This window comes from Takifugu rubripes, chromosome 20 (assembly GCF_901000725.2).
Source record: "Takifugu rubripes chromosome 20, fTakRub1.2, whole genome shotgun sequence".
Taxonomy (NCBI): Eukaryota; Metazoa; Chordata; class Actinopteri; order Tetraodontiformes; family Tetraodontidae; genus Takifugu; species Takifugu rubripes.
Genome location: NC_042304.1, coordinates 16846756 through 16863792, shown reverse-complemented (window position 1 = coordinate 16863792; position 17037 = coordinate 16846756). Strand labels below are relative to the sequence as shown.

Sequence of the window (17037 nt, the reverse complement as noted above, 5' to 3'; positions counted from 1 at the left end):
TGTACGCTGTTCACTATTCGCTGTTACTTGTTCGCTCTTACTTTACGCTGTTCGCTGCTACTTGTTCGCTGCTACTTGTACGCTGTTTGCTGCTACTTGTACGCTGTTCGCTGTTACTCGTACGGTGTTCGTTGTTACCTGTTCGCTATTACTTGTACACTGTTCGTTGTTCACTGTTGTTCACTGTTACTTGTTCACTGTTACTTGTATGCTGTTCGCTGTTAGTTGTACGCTGTTAGTTGTACGCTATTACTTGTACACTGTTCGTCGTTCACTGTTACTTGTACGCTGTTCACTATTCGCTGCTACTTGTACGCTGTTTGCTTTTACCTATTCGCTGTTACTTGTTCACTGCTACTTGTACGCTGTTTGCTTTTACCTATTCGCTGTTACTTGTTCACTGCTACTTGTACGCTGTTCGCTGCTACTTGTACGCTGTTACTTGTTCACTGTTACTCGTACGTTGTTCACCGTTACTCGTTCGCTGTTACTCGTTCGCTGTTACTCGTACGCTGTTACTTGCTGTTACTCGTACGCTGTTACCTGTTCGCTGTTACTTGTTTGCTCTTCGCTGTTACTTGTACACTTGTTGTTCGCTGTTACTTGTACACTGTTCACTGTTGTCCGCTGTTACTTGTACGCTGTTCACTATTCGCTGTTACTTGTTCGCTCTTACTTTACGCTGTTCGCTGCTACTTGTTCGCTGCTACTTGTACGCTGTTTGCTGCTACTTGTACGCTGTTCGCTGTTACTTGTTTGCTGTTAGTTGTAAGCTGTTACTTTTTCACTGTTCGCTGTTACTTGTCCGCTGTTACTTGTATGCTGTTTGCTGTTACTCGTACACTGTTCACTATTCGCTGTTCACTATTCGCTGTTACTTGTTCGCTCTTACTTTACGCTGTTCGCTGCTACTTGTACGCTGTTTGCTGCTACTTGTACGCTGTTCACTGTTACTTGTTTGCTGTTAGTTGTAAGCTGTTACTTTTTCACTGTTCGCTGTTACTTGTCCGCTGTTACTTGTATGCTGTTTGCTGTTACTCGTACGCTGTTCACTATTCGCTGTTCACTATTCGCTGTTACTTGTACGCTGTTTGCTGCTACTTGTACGCTGTTCGCTGTTCCTTGTTCGCTGGTACTCCTTCGCTGTTACTTGTTCGCTCTTCGCTGTTACCTGTTCGCTGCTACTTGTATGCTGTTTGCTGTTAGTTGTACGCTTTTACCTTTTCACTGTTGACTATTCGCTGTTATTTGCTGTTACCTGTTCGCTGTTACTTGTTTGTTGTTCGCTGTTACTTGTCCGCTGTTACTCGTACGCTGTTCACTGTTCGCTGTTACTTGTTCACTGTTTGCTGTTACTTGTTCGCTGCTACTTGTACGCTGTTTGCTGCTACTTGTATGCTGTTCGCTGTTCCTTGTTCGCTGGTACTCCTTCGCTGTTACTTGTTCGCTCTTCGCTGTTACCTGTTCGCTGCTACTTGTACTCTGTTCGCTGCTACTTGTATGCTGTTTGCTGTTAGTTGTACGCTTTTACCTTTTCACTGTTGACTATTCGCTGTTATTTGCTGTTACCTGTTCGCTGTTACTTGTTTGTTGTTCGCTGTTACTTGTCCGCTGTTACTCGTACGCTGTTCACTGTTCGCTGTTACTTGTTCACTGTTTGCTGTTACTTGTTCGCTGCTACTTGTACGCTGTTTGCTGCTACTTGTATGCTGTTCGCTGTTACTTGTTTGCTGTTAGTTGTAAGCTGTTACTTTTTCACTGTTCGCTGTTACTTGTCCGCTGTTACTTGTATGCTGTTCGCTGTTACTTGTTCACTGTTCATTGTTACTTTTACGCTGTTTGCTGTTACTCGTACGCTGTTTGCTGTTCGCTGTTACTTGTACACTGTTCGCTGTTCCTTGTATGCTTTTCACTGTTATCTGTTCGCTTTTACCTGTTCGCTATTACTTGTACACTGTTACTTGTTCGCTGTTAGTTTTTCGCTGGTCGCTGTTACCTGTTTGCCATTACCTGTTCGCTGGTAGTTGTTCGCTGTTACTTGTACGCTGACTATTCGCTGTTACTTGTTTGCTGTTACTCGTACGCTGTTACCTGTTCACTGTTACTCGTACGCTGTTTGCTGTTACTTGTTCGCTGTTACTCGTACGCTGTTCGCTGATACTTGTACGCTGTTAGTTGTTCACTGTTACTTGTACGCTGTTCGCTGTTACTCGTACGCTGTTAGTTGTAAGCTGTTACTTTTTCACTGTTCGCTGTTACGTGTATGCTTTTCACTGTTACCTGTTTGCTGTTCACTGGTCACTGTTACCTGTTCGCTGTTACTTATACGCTGTTCGCTTTTACCTGTTCGCTATTGCTTGTACACTGTTCGTTGTTCACTGTTACCTGTTCGCTGTTACCTGTTCGCTGTTACTCGTACGGTGTTCGCTGTTACCTGTTCGCTATTACTCGTACGGTGTTCGCTGTTACCTGTTCGCTGTTACTCGTACGGTGTTCGCTGTTACCTGTTCGCTGTTACTCGTACGGTGTTCGTTGTTACCTGTTCGCTGTTACTTGTACACTGTTCGTTGTTCACTGTTGGCTATTACTTGTACACTGTTACTTGTATGCTGTTTGCTGTTAGTTGTAAGCTGTTACTTTTTCACTGTTCGCTGTTACTTGTCCGCTGTTACTTGTATGCTGTTTGCTGTTACTCGTACGCTGTTCACTATTCGCTGTTCACTATTCGCTGTTACTTGTACGCTGTTTGCTGCTACTTGTACGCTGTTCGCTGTTCCTTGTTCGCTGGTACTCCTTCGCTGTTACTTGTTCGCTCTTCGCTGTTACCTGTTCGCTGCTACTTGTACTCTGTTCGCTGCTACTTGTATGCTGTTTGCTGTTAGTTGTACGCTTTTACCTTTTCACTGTTGACTATTCGCTGTTATTTGCTGTTACCTGTTCGCTGTTACTTGTTTGTTGTTCGCTGTTACTTGTCCGCTGTTACTCGTACGCTGTTCACTGTTCGCTGTTACTTGTTCACTGTTTGCTGTTACTTGTTCGCTGCTACTTGTACGCTGTTTGCTGCTACTTGTATGCTGTTCGCTGTTACTTGTTTGCTGTTAGTTGTAAGCTGTTACTTTTTCACTGTTCGCTGTTACTTGTCCGCTGTTACTTGTATGCTGTTCGCTGTTACTTGTTCACTGTTCATTGTTACTTTTACGCTGTTTGCTGTTACTCGTACGCTGTTTGCTGTTCGCTGTTACTTGTACACTGTTCGCTGTTCCTTGTATGCTTTTCACTGTTATCTGTTCGCTTTTACCTGTTCGCTATTACTTGTACACTGTTACTTGTTCGCTGTTAGTTTTTCGCTGGTCGCTGTTACCTGTTTGCCATTACCTGTTCGCTGGTAGTTGTTCGCTGTTACTTGTACGCTGACTATTCGCTGTTACTTGTTTGCTGTTACTCGTACGCTGTTACCTGTTCACTGTTACTCGTACGCTGTTTGCTGTTACTTGTTCGCTGTTACTCGTACGCTGTTCGCTGATACTTGTACGCTGTTAGTTGTTCACTGTTACTTGTACGCTGTTCGCTGTTACTCGTACGCTGTTAGTTGTAAGCTGTTACTTTTTCACTGTTCGCTGTTACGTGTATGCTTTTCACTGTTACCTGTTTGCTGTTCACTGGTCACTGTTACCTGTTCGCTGTTACTTATACGCTGTTCGCTTTTACCTGTTCGCTATTGCTTGTACACTGTTCGTTGTTCACTGTTACCTGTTCGCTGTTACCTGTTCGCTGTTACTCGTACGGTGTTCGCTGTTACCTGTTCGCTGTTACTCGTACGGTGTTCGTTGTTACCTGTTCGCTGTTACTTGTACACTGTTCGTTGTTCACTGTTGGCTATTACTTGTACACTGTTACTTGTATGCTGTTCGCTGTTAGTTGTACGCTGTTAGTTGTACGCTATTACTTGTACACTGTTCGTCGTTCACTGTTACTTGTACGCTGTTCACTATTCGCTGTTACTTGTTCGCTCTTACTTGTACGCTGTTTGCTGCTACTTGTACGCTGTTTGCTTTTACCTATTCGCTGTTACTTGTTCACTGCTACTTGTACGCTGTTCGCTGCTACTTGTACGCTGTTACTTGTTCACTGTTACTCGTACGTTGTTCACCGTTACTCGTTCGCTGTTACTCGTTCGCTGTTACTCGTACGCTGTTACTTGCTGTTACTCGTACGCTGTTACCTGTTCGCTGTTACTTGTATGCTGTTTGCTGTTACTCGTACACTGTTCACTATTCGCTGTTCACTATTCGCTGTTACTTGTTCGCTCTTACTTTACGCTGTTCGCTGCTACTTGTACGCTGTTTGCTGCTACTTGTACGCTGTTCACTGTTACTTGTTTGCTGTTAGTTGTAAGCTGTTACTTTTTCACTGTTCGCTGTTACTTGTCCGCTGTTACTTGTTTGCTGTTACTCGTACGCTGTTACCTGTTCACTGTTACTCGTACGCTGTTTGCTGTTACTTGTTCGCTGTTACTCGTACGCTGTTCGCTGATACTTGTACGCTGTTAGTTGTTCACTGTTACTTGTACGCTGTTCGCTGTTACTCGTACGCTGTTAGTTGTAAGCTGTTACTTTTTCACTGTTCGCTGTTACGTGTATGCTTTTCACTGTTACCTGTTTGCTGTTCACTGGTCACTGTTACCTGTTCGCTGTTACTTATACGCTGTTCGCTTTTACCTGTTCGCTATTGCTTGTACACTGTTCGTTGTTCACTGTTACCTGTTCGCTGTTACCTGTTCGCTGTTACTCGTACGGTGTTCGCTGTTACCTGTTCGCTATTACTCGTACGGTGTTCGCTGTTACCTGTTCGCTGTTACTCGTACGGTGTTCGCTGTTACCTGTTCGCTGTTACTCGTACGGTGTTCGTTGTTACCTGTTCGCTGTTACTTGTACACTGTTCGTTGTTCACTGTTGGCTATTACTTGTACACTGTTACTTGTATGCTGTTCGCTGTTAGTTGTACGCTGTTAGTTGTACGCTATTACTTGTACACTGTTCGTCGTTCACTGTTACTTGTACGCTGTTCACTATTCGCTGTTACTTGTTCGCTCTTACTTGTACGCTGTTTGCTGCTACTTGTACGCTGTTTGCTTTTACCTATTCGCTGTTACTTGTTCACTGCTACTTGTACGCTGTTCGCTGCTACTTGTACGCTGTTACTTGTTCACTGTTACTCGTACGTTGTTCACCGTTACTCGTTCGCTGTTACTCGTTCGCTGTTACTCGTACGCTGTTACTTGCTGTTACTCGTACGCTGTTACCTGTTCGCTGTTACTTGTATGCTGTTTGCTGTTACTCGTACACTGTTCACTATTCGCTGTTCACTATTCGCTGTTACTTGTTCGCTCTTACTTTACGCTGTTCGCTGCTACTTGTACGCTGTTTGCTGCTACTTGTACGCTGTTCACTGTTACTTGTTTGCTGTTAGTTGTAAGCTGTTACTTTTTCACTGTTCGCTGTTACTTGTCCGCTGTTACTTGTATGCTGTTTGCTGTTACTCGTACGCTGTTCACTATTCGCTGTTCACTATTCGCTGTTACTTGTACGCTGTTTGCTGCTACTTGTACGCTGTTCGCTGTTCCTTGTTCGCTGGTACTCCTTCGCTGTTACTTGTTCGCTCTTCGCTGTTACCTGTTCGTTGCTACTTGTACTCTGTTCGCTGCTACTTGTATGCTGTTTGCTGTTAGTTGTACGCTTTTACCTTTTCACTGTTGACTATTCGCTGTTATTTGCTGTTACCTGTTCGCTGTTACTTGTTTGTTGTTCGCTGTTACTTGTCCGCTGTTACTCGTACGCTGTTCACTGTTCGCTGTTACTTGTTCACTGTTTGCTGTTACTTGTTCGCTGCTACTTGTACGCTGTTTGCTGCTACTTGTATGCTGTTCGCTGTTACTTGTTTGCTGTTAGTTGTAAGCTGTTACTTTTTCACTGTTCGCTGTTACTTGTCCGCTGTTACTTGTATGCTGTTCGCTGTTACTTGTTCACTGTTCATTGTTACTTTTACGCTGTTTGCTGTTACTCGTACGCTGTTTGCTGTTCGCTGTTACTTGTACACTGTTCGCTGTTCCTTGTATGCTTTTCACTGTTATCTGTTCGCTTTTACCTGTTCGCTATTACTTGTACACTGTTACTTGTTCGCTGTTAGTTTTTCGCTGGTCGCTGTTACCTGTTTGCCATTACCTGTTCGCTGGTAGTTGTTCGCTGTTACTTGTACGCTGACTATTCACTGTTACTTGTTTGCTGTTACTCGTACGCTGTTACCTGTTCACTGTTACTCGTACGCTGTTTGCTGTTACTTGTTCGCTGTTACTCGTACGCTGTTCGCTGTTACTTGTCCGCTGTTACTCGTACGCTGTTCACTATTCGCTGTTCACTATTCGCTGTTACTTGTTCGCTCTTACTTTACGCTGTTTGCTGCTACTTGTACGCTGTTCGCTGTTCCTTGTTCGCTGGTACTCCTTCGCTGTTACTTGTTCGCTCTTCGCTGTTACCTGTTCACTGCTACTTGTACTCTGTTCGCTGCTACTTGTATGCTGTTTGCTGTTAGTTGTACGCTTTTACCTTTTCACTGTTGACTATTCGCTGTTATTTGCTGTTACCTGTTCGCTGTTACTTGTTTGTTGTTCGCTGTTACTTGTCCGCTGTTACTCGTACGCTGTTCGCTGTTACTTGTTCACTGTTCGCTGTTACTTGTTCACTGTTCGCTGTTCACTGGTCGCTATTACCTGTTCGATTTTCACTGGTCGTTGTTACCTGCTCGCTTTTAGCTGTTACTCAGACACAGGACGGTGACACGTTCCTGGACACCTGTTGTAGGAACTGTTTACAGGAACAGTCATAATAGGTGTACAGTCTGACAAAACACACCTGATGTGAAACCCCTGCACCCCCCACAGATATGAGGATCATATACACACATGATGACACAGAAACCTTGAAGGACGCTGTGACTCTGCAACTGACAGATGGCGTCCACACAGTCCAGGCCAGAGCCCAGGTCACCGTCCTGCCGGTCAACGATGAGGAACCACGACTGCTCAGGTACACACAAACACACACTCACGTACACACAAACACACACACTCGCGTACACACACTCACAGATACACCCACCCACATACACCCACACTGACTTACCTTTGTGCTTTCATCTTTCACACCTTTAATGTGAAACCAGGCAAAATGTCCTTTTGTGGGTGCATGAATACACACACACACACACACACACACACACACACACACACACACACACACGTCTTTTCATATTGAATGAGTGAATTTTCACCCCTGACTGCCCTCGGCCCCCCGTCACCATGTGGGGGGGCTTTGATGGGGGACGAGCTGGTTCTGTCGGGCCGTCCAGGCAGAAGGAACACGAAGATCTGGCAGATGTCGCCTTCCTTGTTTTCACTTTCCAGCAGGACCGACGTGGCGTCTTTGCTCCTGCGTGGGTTTTATTTCCGAGTGAGGAAGCAGCCAGATGGTTGCTGCTGTTGTCGGGGCGACGCCTCCATCCCATCAGAACCCCACACACCCTCTCTGTGCTCCTGGAACAACATTCAGGACCAATGTGGCCAAAAATCAAACATGTGACGTGTGATTGTGGTTTAGATTTGACGTGACCCCCGAAACAGCTCACGCACCTTCATCACCCACCGTCATCGTCACCTTTGACCCCACCTAAACCCTGATCTGACCTCTGATCTGCAGAAACGCCAGGCTGGAGGTGGAACCTGGTCAGCGCCGGGTCATCTCCAGTGCCGTCTTGCAGGCCGAGGACCTGGACACCCCCCCTAATCTGGTCTTCTACATCCTGAACACAGAACCAGGCTTTGGGAACCTGCTGCTGAAGGTGAGAGCAAAGACCTGAAGGTCAAGACCTGAAGGCAGACCTCGGGGTCCCCCCTCCAGGAGAAACCTGATCCTCCTGGTTCCACCATGACAGAGCAGCTAATGGTGGACCTGGACAGGTGACACCACAGATGTCCCATCATAGACTCTAACTGTCCATCTCCAAACGTTCTGAATCACCTCTGCATCCATGTGGAACATCTGATGCAATGATTGTGATAAAAGGCCGCACCTGACCTGACCTAGTCACCTGTGTCCCCTCCACCTGTGTCCTCCTCCTCTCATTCTTGTGTGTTTAAACGTTCTCGACCTTTGATCCAACTGGTCCTCGTGTTCTTGGACCAGTTTGCTGGTGATACACCTGTGGGATTTGTTGGCCTGATTTCAGTGGCTCACCTGTGCTGTGGTTCTGTTATTGATTGACACACGTTCCTCAGACACAGACGGGTTGGATGGAGCTCTCCTCGGCTCAGAACTTCACCCAGGACGACGTAGACCTGAACCGTCTGTGGTACCAGCACGCCGCTCCTGCTGCCCGCGGGTTCAAAGGTCAGGACAGCTTCAGCTTCAGCCTCAGCGACCTGGACAATGAAACACCTGCTCAGAGCTTCTTCATCTCCATCAACAGGCCACCGAAAGGTCAGAGGTCACATGAGAGACCGCCTGACGCCTGTACTTTTGTTGTTCTCATGGTTACTTCATCACGTGAGCCACAGGTGACTTGGTGCTGCTGAGCAGGGCAGTGCATCTGGTGGAAGGTCAGCAGGTCATCCTGAATACCGACGTCCTGATGGCGGCGGACGCGGCGAGTCGTCCGGAGGAGCTGCTCTACACGGTGACGGCGCCTCCTCAACACGGCCTCATCCACGCCGTGCAGCATCCCGGCGTCCCCCTGCGCTCCTTCACACAGCTGCATGTGGCCGCACAGCGAGTCTGTTACACCCATGACAACAGTTACCATGGCAACAGGGACTCCTTCAGGTGTTACACACATGCAAATACACACATTATAACACTTTATTTGACTATTACGGACTTCTGTTACGTGTGTGTGTGTGTGTGTGTGTGCGTGTGTGTATGATGAATGGCCATTTTGAGTACCGGACACAGACGGGCAAATATGGCCGACATCAGAGCCAGATGTTACACTAAGACCTGTGTGTGTGCGTGTGTGTGTGTATTGGCCCAGAGCACTTTGTCAGCTGCAGGGCTGGAAGGCAGATTGTGTTGGCAGGAAAGAGGACAGCACACACACACACATCCACGCACACACACACACACACACTCTTTCATTGAACGTGTCTTTATCCCTCTGACTCTTGTCAGTTTTGTGGTGACCAATGGCGAGACGTCCCGTGTCGGCGCCGTCCTCTTCACTGTCGAACACCGCGACCGTGTCTTTCCCACCCTCCAACACAACACTTGGCTCCGCCTACCAGACGGGTCCACGGAGACCATCACCGCTGACCACCTGCAGCTGACTGACCCCGATACCGCCGCCGCCAACCTGACCTTCGTCATCACGCAGCTCCCGCGTCACGGGAAGCTTCTGTTGAGGGGGGTCCCGATGTCCTCGCCAGAGACTTTCACCCAGAGAGACGTGGACGAGATGAACGTCTCTTATCAGCACGACCAGGACGGCTCAGAGGACGTGGACAGCTTCTACTTCCTGCCGAGTGACGGGAGCAACAGAGGATTCCTGGAGTTTGGACAGCTGAGGGAGAAGGCCGCCATCTTCAATATCCAGGTGAGACCTGAGGTTTGCTGGTGGGCGGAGCCAGCAGGAGACGTTCATGTGCCAACTGACCAGGATGAAAAACGGGAAGCAGAAGGAAACTCGGATGAAAGTTCCCCAGCTCACACAGAGGTCCACGTTTGCCCTCTTTAAGTGTGCAGGTGTAACTTATATATTAGGACAACCAGGGCCACAACAACAAAGGTCAAAGTGTACCTAAACATGTACTTCAAAGTGGATTTAAACATATACTTCAAAGTGGACATCAAAGCTGCATTTGATGACGTCACAATTTTTTTTAATTTTTTTGTTTTTTTTAAAGATGCTAGAACATTGTTGTTTAAAAAAAAAAGACAATTACTGGTTCAATTTTCTAAGGTGAACATCAAATCTAATCAAAATGGGGAAAATATGGGATATTTATATATAATATATATGAGAGCCCTTTGTTAAAGATTTGTGCTGCATGTGATTGTTAATAAAGTAGCGCATGTTCATCTGAGCAGAGTGATGGTGACATCTAGTGGCCTAATGTAGGAGGCGAGAAGAGGGGGGAGGAGGCGAGAGGGAGGGAGGGAGGAAGGGAAGGGGGGAGGAAGGAGGAGGGGGACATGGTGTCCCCCTGCTGGTCCTGTAGTCTGCAGCCGTCTTTCTTCACGTTTTGTGACGTCACCTTAATGCTGCTACAGTAAAGATCTAAAGATCTCAGATGTTCTGGACGTCCCCTCTGACTCAGGTGAACCGTTTGGACCGGAAGCCTCCTATTCTCACCACCAGGGGGAGCCCCAGCACGGTGGCTGCCCTGGGCGGTGGTCGTTTTGGCGTCTTCATCACCTCCCGACACCTGCGGGCGTCCGACCCTGACAGCGCCGCGGCAGCGGTGGAGTTCGCCGTCCTCAGACCGCCACAGTTTGGCCACCTGGAGAACGTGCAGACAGGTGAGGCTTTTGACAGGTGGGACTTCCTGTTTGAGCCCATTGGCAGGTGGCGTTCCGCTTCAGCGTCCTCCTTCCGTCCCCAGGAGCCCACATCAGAGGACGCTTCACGCAGCAGGACGTGGACCATCGCGCCGTCGTCTACGTCGTCCCTCCTGAGGCGGCGGTCACAAACGACAGCTTCCGGTTCCGCCCCTCCGATCCGGCGGGAAACTCTGCGTCACCTGACATGTGGGTTCGTCGGGTGTTTTAGTGACGCGTTGATTGTTGGCGTGTGTCTGTTGCTGATCTCTGTCCTGCAGACTGGATCTGTCCTGGTCTCGGGTCCAGTTCTCTGCCACCTGTTACAGAACCTGTGAGTCGGCCGCAGAACTTCAGGTCCAGATTGAACGCAGTGGGAAAAGTGCCGAGCCAGCATTTGTGGCCATCCAGGTAGGAGCAGCTCCTCCCCCAGGCTGCCGGTGTCGACCCGCCGAAGCTCAGTCTGACGTCTGTGCAGGTGGAGGACGGAACCGCCAAAGTGGGCAGGGACTTCAGCCACAGCAGTGCAGGACTGGTCCAGTTCGACCCGGGTGAGTCTGAGTAACGAAATGATCGAGAATACTGGGTCTGGACGGGAGCTTCTTCCTCACGTCGGTTCCATGAGAACATGAAACCCGTCTGGACCAGGCTGCCCTGTCGAGGTTCTGGTTGGACTCGGACCGTAAATTTAAAACGTGATAAATGATTTCTTCTAATTCAATACATTTTGAGTCACACCACCACTAATTTCATGACTTCCTGTTTTTGGTCCAGGGGTCAATGTAAAAACGTGGAGCATCTTCTTGGTTGATGATGGTCTGGAGGAGAACCACGAGACGTTCGATGTCGTCCTAAAAACTCCGAGAAACGCCGTCCTGGGACAGCGGACATCTGCCAGGGTGGAGATCATTGACCCCAGAGGAGGTTAGAAACAGGAATTCCACTCATTGTTTGAAACAGAAAAGCCTCATGGATTCCATCTGTGCCAGGACGCTGTGACACAGGTGACCTGAAGGATCTACTGGCTCCGCCTCCTGAGGAGACCGAAGACCGCGTCACAAACATCGAGGCTGAGCTTATGTTGGAAAACCAGCATCCACCTCCTCAACATCACCAGCCTTTCCAGTTCTACCATAAGAGAAAGCTGCGAAACCGGGAGGCTCACAGCAGCCACTGGACCGGGAGGACCGGGAGGACCGGGAGGACCGGGAGGACCGGTCCTGCACATGGAACACTAACGGTTAGAGTATCACACTCCTGGACTGCATGTTGCCTTTATTCATATTGATAATGTCGATATTAAGCTGTGAGCCCCATGTTCCCCTACCGGTTCCTCTGTTGGTGTGTGCTGATCTCGGGTTTGTTCCCAGACAGAGAGGGCTGGAGATGCTCCAGGCTGTTATAGGGGCCGTTCCTCCTGACGGAGACCTCCAGCAGGACTTTACCTTCAGTGAGCATCGGATGGACCATCCAGCACCAGGACACAAACCAGAGATACACCAGCAAAAGGTTAGAAGAACCTCTGACTGTTGCAGCCTGGCTGGACTTCTTGTGGTTTTCACTGCATGTTTGTGTCTCGTTAGACAGAGAAGTGGTCCAGCAGCTCCTGTCCTCACCGCTGGACCCACCACAGGGGGCGCTGTTTCATCCTCAGCACATCTGAGGCCAGCTGGGCCAGTGCCAAGAGGACCTGCTCGCTGAGGTGAGGAGGTCTCAGACAGGAGGAGAGGTCCTGACAGAGGGGGTGGGGCCTTCACTGAGGGTGGGGCCTTCACTCAGGTGAGACCTTCACTGAGGGTGGGGCCTTCACTCAGGTGAGGCCTTCACTCAGGTGGGGCCTTCACTGAGGGTGGGGCCTTCACTGAGGGTGGGGCCTTCACTCAGGTGAGACCTTCACTGAGGGTGGGGCCTTCACTCAGGTGAGGCCTTCACTCAGGTGAGGCCTTCACTCAGGTGGGGCCTTCACTGAGGGTGGGGCCTTCACTCAGGTGGGGCCTTCACTCAGGGTGGGGCCTTCACTGAGGGTGGGGCCTTCACTGAGGGTAGGGCCTTCACTGAGGGTGGGGCCTTCACTCAGGTGGGGCCTTCACTCAGGTGGGGCCTTCACTGAGGGTGGGGCCTTCACTGAGGTGGGACCCTTCACTCAGGTGGGGCCTTCACTGAGGGTGGGGCCTTCACTCAGGTGGGGCCTTCACTGAGGGTAGGGCCTTCACTGAGGGTGGGGCCTTCACTCAGGTGGGGCCTTCACTGAGGGTGGGGCCTTCACTGAGGTGGGGCCTTCACTCAGGTGGGGCCTTCACTGAGGGTGGGGCCTTCACTGAGGGTAGGGCCTTCACTGAGGGTGGGGCCTTCACTGAGCCGAGACTTAAATCAACATAAAATCACTGCTTTGGTTCCAGGAATGTATTAAAACATCAAGTGCTGCAGGAAGGTCGTGTGCATCTACAAAAAGAGCCTCATCGGTCAAACTGAACATTGGTGGATGATTCCACAGGACTGAAACAATCAAAAGTCTTTTTGGGTGTTTTTATCCAGTTCAGCGACTGTTGCGTTCGTCAAAGGCAGAAATCCTGAGTCATGCAAGTTCGCTAACAGTAAAACTCATTTGTTACTCATTAGCTCCCTCAGTCATCTCTCACCAACTAATCATTAACTGTTTATGATTTTCAAATTATGATAACGAGTTTCTCAAGAACTAAACAGTAACTAATGAGAAGTTACTCGTTTCTTGGTAAATAACCAGCAGGTTTTCTACATTTTCCATACAATCATTTATTGTTCATTACTTCCTCCACAGTTCAAATAACTCATCCTTAACTACTCTGTATCATTTAATGAGGAGTTACTTGATTAACTGACCATTAAATGATTAGTTACAAATGAGTTTCTTACTAACTAGTCACTATAAATGGCCTTAAGGTAGTGCTAAAATAGTCATTACTCATTAATTTTCTTGTGATTAATCAGTAGTCTAAAAAGACAGGTGGGGGAGGGGTCCTGACAAAGAGGGGTCTTTATAGGTGGGGGAGGAGTCCTGATACATGGGGGAGGGGTTCTGCTCTTTGGTGTGATTAAATGAAACATCTAAACAGAAGTGAATCAATAATGGATCCTGTGATCAGCTCCAACAGCAGCCTACCCAGCATCAGATCCAGGCGGGACATGAGCTGGCTCTGGAGGTTTGCAGGGCGGCGGCCATTTTGGATCGGTGAGGCGCCACACCTGGTTGGTTCAGAGCAGAAGTCACAATCCAGAATCAGATTGTTGCATTCTGGTCTGATTCCCAGGTCTCTCTGGAGGTCCCGATGGCTGGATGTGGACTGACGGACAGAAGCTTTCCTTCTCCAGACTGAGTGTGGCGCCGTCACCACGTGGCTCTGACTGTGTGCTGGTTCAAAACCCCAGGACCTGGATCTCTACCAGCTGCGGGTCCGAACCTCATGTGTTTGTGTGTTCAGCAGTGAAGTGACCGCAGACACGAATCACACGTCTCCTCCGTTTTATTGTCATCGTTTCTGAGCTTGTTCGCTCAAATGTCAGATCAAAGTCAAGATTCTGGAACATTTCATAACCATTAAAGCTTCGGTCACGAAACACAAAAGTCTGATGCATTAATAACCATTAACGATTCAATCATGAAGCGAGACAAGAGTTTGGACTGTCGGGTTACATGGGTGTGTAGCTGCGATAATAATTAAGCAGCTGACACATCAAAGATCTCAGCACACGTTATTGGTCCTCACTACTCTGCTAAACCCGGATCAATTATCACCACACGATTCATTAACTGTCGTCGGGTTCTAAATTTTAAACGTTTTCAACGTTAATTGTTAAAAGCTTCGTCTCCTGAAGCTGGCGAGCCAAAGGGGCCTGGAGGTCACATGGCCGTCACCTTCTCATCGGCGCTGAAGGCAACGTTGGCGTAAGCGTTGTCGATTCCTTTGCTGCTGTAGGGACAAACAAACCCTTGGGTCATTGCGCGATAATAATGTCGTCACATTCTTGTAGTTCTGGATCTACTTTCTGTGGACTACGCTCCACAGGTGTGTGTGGTGCACCTGAGTGTGTTCAGGCTGGTGTCGTACGTTGCTTCACTCCTCCTCTCGTCCGACTCCACGTCCTTGTAGCTGCAGACAAACGTTAAGAAGTTTGGTGTTAAACATGAACACGTGCGCTCATTGAGGGGTGTCTGGATGAGGACGCTGCCACGGGGAGGTGCTCTTTTTGGGGTTTGGTACCTTGCTCAAAGGCCCCTCAGCAGCCCCTTCCTCACACCTCTGCTGGACACCGCTGCTGCACCAGTACTCACCTGGACTTCCCACACCAGGCTCTGTTCACCAGTAAGGCGACGAAGGCGAGTAAGAGGAAGCCTGCAACGGCGATGATGCCGGTCAGCCACTGTGGTAGTGCACGTTCAGCCTGAGACCGCTCTGGGACATAACACACACAGAGGTCAGAGGTCAAATATCAGAGCCTGCAGCAACATCTGCACCTGAAAGAGTCACAAACATCTTTCCAATATTCTCAAAGTTGGAGTGAGCTAACATGTAGCGGTAGCCACAGTGACAGTAACGGCAGCAACAACAACAGTAACATTAGCAGCATTAGCAACAGCAGTATCACCAATAATAAGCTGTAACAGCAACAACAACAGTAACATTAGCAGCAGCAACAACAACAGTAACATTAGCAGCAACAACAACAGTATCACCAATAATAAGCTGTAACAGCAACAACAACAGTAACATTAGCAGCAGCAACAACAACAGTAACATTAGCAGCAACAACAACAGTATCACCAATAATAAGCTGTAACAGCAACAACAACAGTAACATTAGCAACAACAACAACAGTGTCACCAATAATAAGCTGTAACAGCAACAACAACAGTAACATTAGCAACAACAACAGTAGTATCACCAATAATAAGCTGTCAAAGGTCCCAACAGGAAGAGTCGCATCTTTAAATGTGCAGTTTCAGATCTTGTTGCAGGAAATTAAAGAGCTTCCTGGTTGGGAGCTCTTTATCAGCCAGGACGGTTCAATAAAAGTTTAAACACGGTTCTGAAAGGCATCAAAGCGGTGCCAGACTGGATTTGGACCAGAAAAAGCAGCGCTCGAACTGGTTGTTGCTGGCTGAGGTACCGGTACCTGTCTGAGCGGTACCCGTCTGAGCGGTACCTGTCTGAGCCGCCACGGTACCTGTCTGAGTCACCACGGTACCCGTCTGAGCGGTACCTGTCTGAGCCGCTACGGTACCCGTCTGAGCGGTACCCGTCTGAGCGGTACCTGTCTGAGCCGCCACGGTACCTGTCTGAGCGGTACCTGTCTGGGCCGCCACGGTACCCGTCTGAGCGGTACCTGTCTGAGCCGCCACGGTACCCGTCTGAGCGGTACCTGTCTGAGCCGCCACGGTACCTGTCTGAGCGGTACCTGTCTGAGCCGCCACGGTACCTGTCTGAGCGGTACCTGTCTGAGCCGCCACGGTACCTGTCTGAGCGGTACCTGTCTGAGCCGCCACGGTACCTGTCTGAGCGGTACCTGTCTGAGCCGCCACGGTACCTGTCTGAGCGGTACCTGTCTGAGCCGCTACAGTACCTGTCTGAGCGGTACCTGTCTGAGCCGCCACGGTACCTGTCTGAGCGGTACCTGTCTGAGCCGCCACGGTACCTGTCTGAGCGGTACCTGTCTGAGCCGCCACGGTACCTGTCTGAGCGGTACCTGTCTGAGCCGCCACGGTACCTGTCTGAGCGGTACCTGTCTGGGCCGCCACGGTACCTGTCTGAGTCACCACGGTACCCGTCTGAGCGGTACCCGTCTGAGCGGTACCTGTCTGAGCCGCCACGGTACCTGTCTGAGCGGTACCTGTCTGAGCCGCCACGGTACCTGTCTGAGCGGTACCTGTCTGAGCCGCCACGGTACCCGTCTGAGCGGTACCTGTCTGAGCCGCCACGGTACCTGTCTGAGCGGTACCTGTCTGGGCCGCCACGGCCGCAACCATCAGCAGCAAACAGCAGATCTCGGCCCGGTTCTTCATGGTGGATTCGCTGGAGGATCCAGACGACTGGAGACGTGAGGCGTCGCTGCGGCTGATTAAGTCCGCAGGTGTTCTCAGGTAAATCATAAACACCTGTGTTAATGTTTAACTCTTTGTTTGTTATCATACCAGGAAGAGCACACTCATCTCTTTAAACTCGAAGTCTTCCAAAGTTTCCAGATTAAAATGATTCAAAACACCCAAATTCTCAATTTGTGATAGATTTGAAAGGAAATCCATGCAGTTTCCAGACCATAATAATCCCAGGAAACATTATAGAATGCAGGCTGGTAATAATATAACGATGCTGATCTGTTGTAACTGCCTTTATATTTGAATCTTTTCGAACATTTTCCTCCTCTGTCCTGAGGAAGAAACAGTTCTTTTGGTTCAGAAACGGCTTCATTTCTGCACAT

The 17037-nt window shown here is 49.0% G+C and overlaps 2 protein-coding genes and 1 long non-coding RNA gene across 16 annotated transcripts in view; 1 reads left to right on the top strand and 2 right to left on the bottom strand.

Annotated features, from left to right (window-relative positions):
- The window catches only part of frem1b (Fras1 related extracellular matrix 1b), a 33798-nt gene extending 19619 nt beyond the window's left edge, over window positions 1-14179 (top strand). Inside the window, exons 19-33 of the mRNA XM_029828076.1 lie at window positions 6938-7082; window positions 7752-7893; window positions 8330-8531; window positions 8609-8873; window positions 9219-9639; window positions 10364-10565; window positions 10649-10793; window positions 10865-10994; window positions 11062-11134; window positions 11358-11507; window positions 11573-11823; window positions 11958-12092; window positions 12167-12285; window positions 13706-13791; window positions 13871-14179. Of these exons, the coding sequence (XP_029683936.1) occupies window positions 6938-7082; window positions 7752-7893; window positions 8330-8531; window positions 8609-8873; window positions 9219-9639; window positions 10364-10565; window positions 10649-10793; window positions 10865-10994; window positions 11062-11134; window positions 11358-11507; window positions 11573-11823; window positions 11958-12092; window positions 12167-12285; window positions 13706-13791; window positions 13871-14052 (2648 nt within the window). The 3' untranslated portion in view covers window positions 14053-14179. The remainder of the gene's footprint in view (window positions 1-6937; window positions 7083-7751; window positions 7894-8329; window positions 8532-8608; window positions 8874-9218; window positions 9640-10363; window positions 10566-10648; window positions 10794-10864; window positions 10995-11061; window positions 11135-11357; window positions 11508-11572; window positions 11824-11957; window positions 12093-12166; window positions 12286-13705; window positions 13792-13870) is intronic.
- LOC115247201 (uncharacterized) lies at window positions 6542-9544 on the bottom strand. 7 transcript variants are annotated; one of them, XR_003886261.1, is made up of 7 exons: window positions 9405-9544; window positions 8590-8825; window positions 8289-8473; window positions 7685-7887; window positions 7354-7588; window positions 7179-7228; window positions 6542-7074 (listed from the first exon to the last, which is right to left on the bottom strand). It is a non-coding gene; the product is annotated as an uncharacterized lncRNA (long non-coding RNA). The 7 variants fall into 7 exon arrangements; XR_003886260.1 differs by having other exon boundaries at window positions 6544-7074; window positions 7179-7201; window positions 7327-7588; XR_003886259.1 differs by lacking the exon at window positions 7179-7228 and having other exon boundaries at window positions 6545-7074; window positions 7327-7588.
- On the bottom strand, window positions 14068-16753 carry pdzk1ip1 (PDZK1 interacting protein 1). Of its 8 annotated transcripts, none has more exons than XM_029828115.1 (7): window positions 16507-16753; window positions 16399-16449; window positions 15844-16017; window positions 15736-15786; window positions 14893-15013; window positions 14642-14710; window positions 14068-14530 (listed from the first exon to the last, which is right to left on the bottom strand). In XM_029828115.1, exons 1-7 carry the CDS (start codon window positions 16706-16708, stop codon window positions 14461-14463), a joined length of 738 nt encoding a protein of 245 aa, XP_029683975.1. In that variant the 5' UTR covers window positions 16709-16753; the 3' UTR covers window positions 14068-14460. The 8 variants fall into 8 exon arrangements, 7 of the variants coding, with proteins under 7 accessions (XP_029683975.1, XP_029683976.1, XP_029683979.1 ...); XM_029828116.1 differs by having other exon boundaries at window positions 15844-15873; window positions 16384-16449; window positions 16507-16745; XM_029828119.1 differs by having other exon boundaries at window positions 15844-15873; window positions 16384-16413; window positions 16507-16742.
- Between the last annotated feature and the right edge of the window lie 284 nt (window positions 16754-17037).

Bases quoted from the DNA above. Each gene is read 5' to 3' on its own strand.
- pdzk1ip1 (XM_029828115.1), bottom strand. From the start codon at position 16,708: ATGATTTACCTGAGAACACCTGCGGACTTAATCAGCCGCAGCGACGCC. The intron at 16,450-16,506 runs GTACCGTGGCGG...CGGCTCAGACAG, and splicing joins GACAGGTACCGCTCAGACGG to GTACCGCTCAGACAGGTACC. The intron at 14,711-14,892 runs GTGAGTACTGGT...GTTTGTCTGCAG, and splicing joins GCCTGGTGTGGGAAGTCCAG to CTACAAGGACGTGGAGTCGG.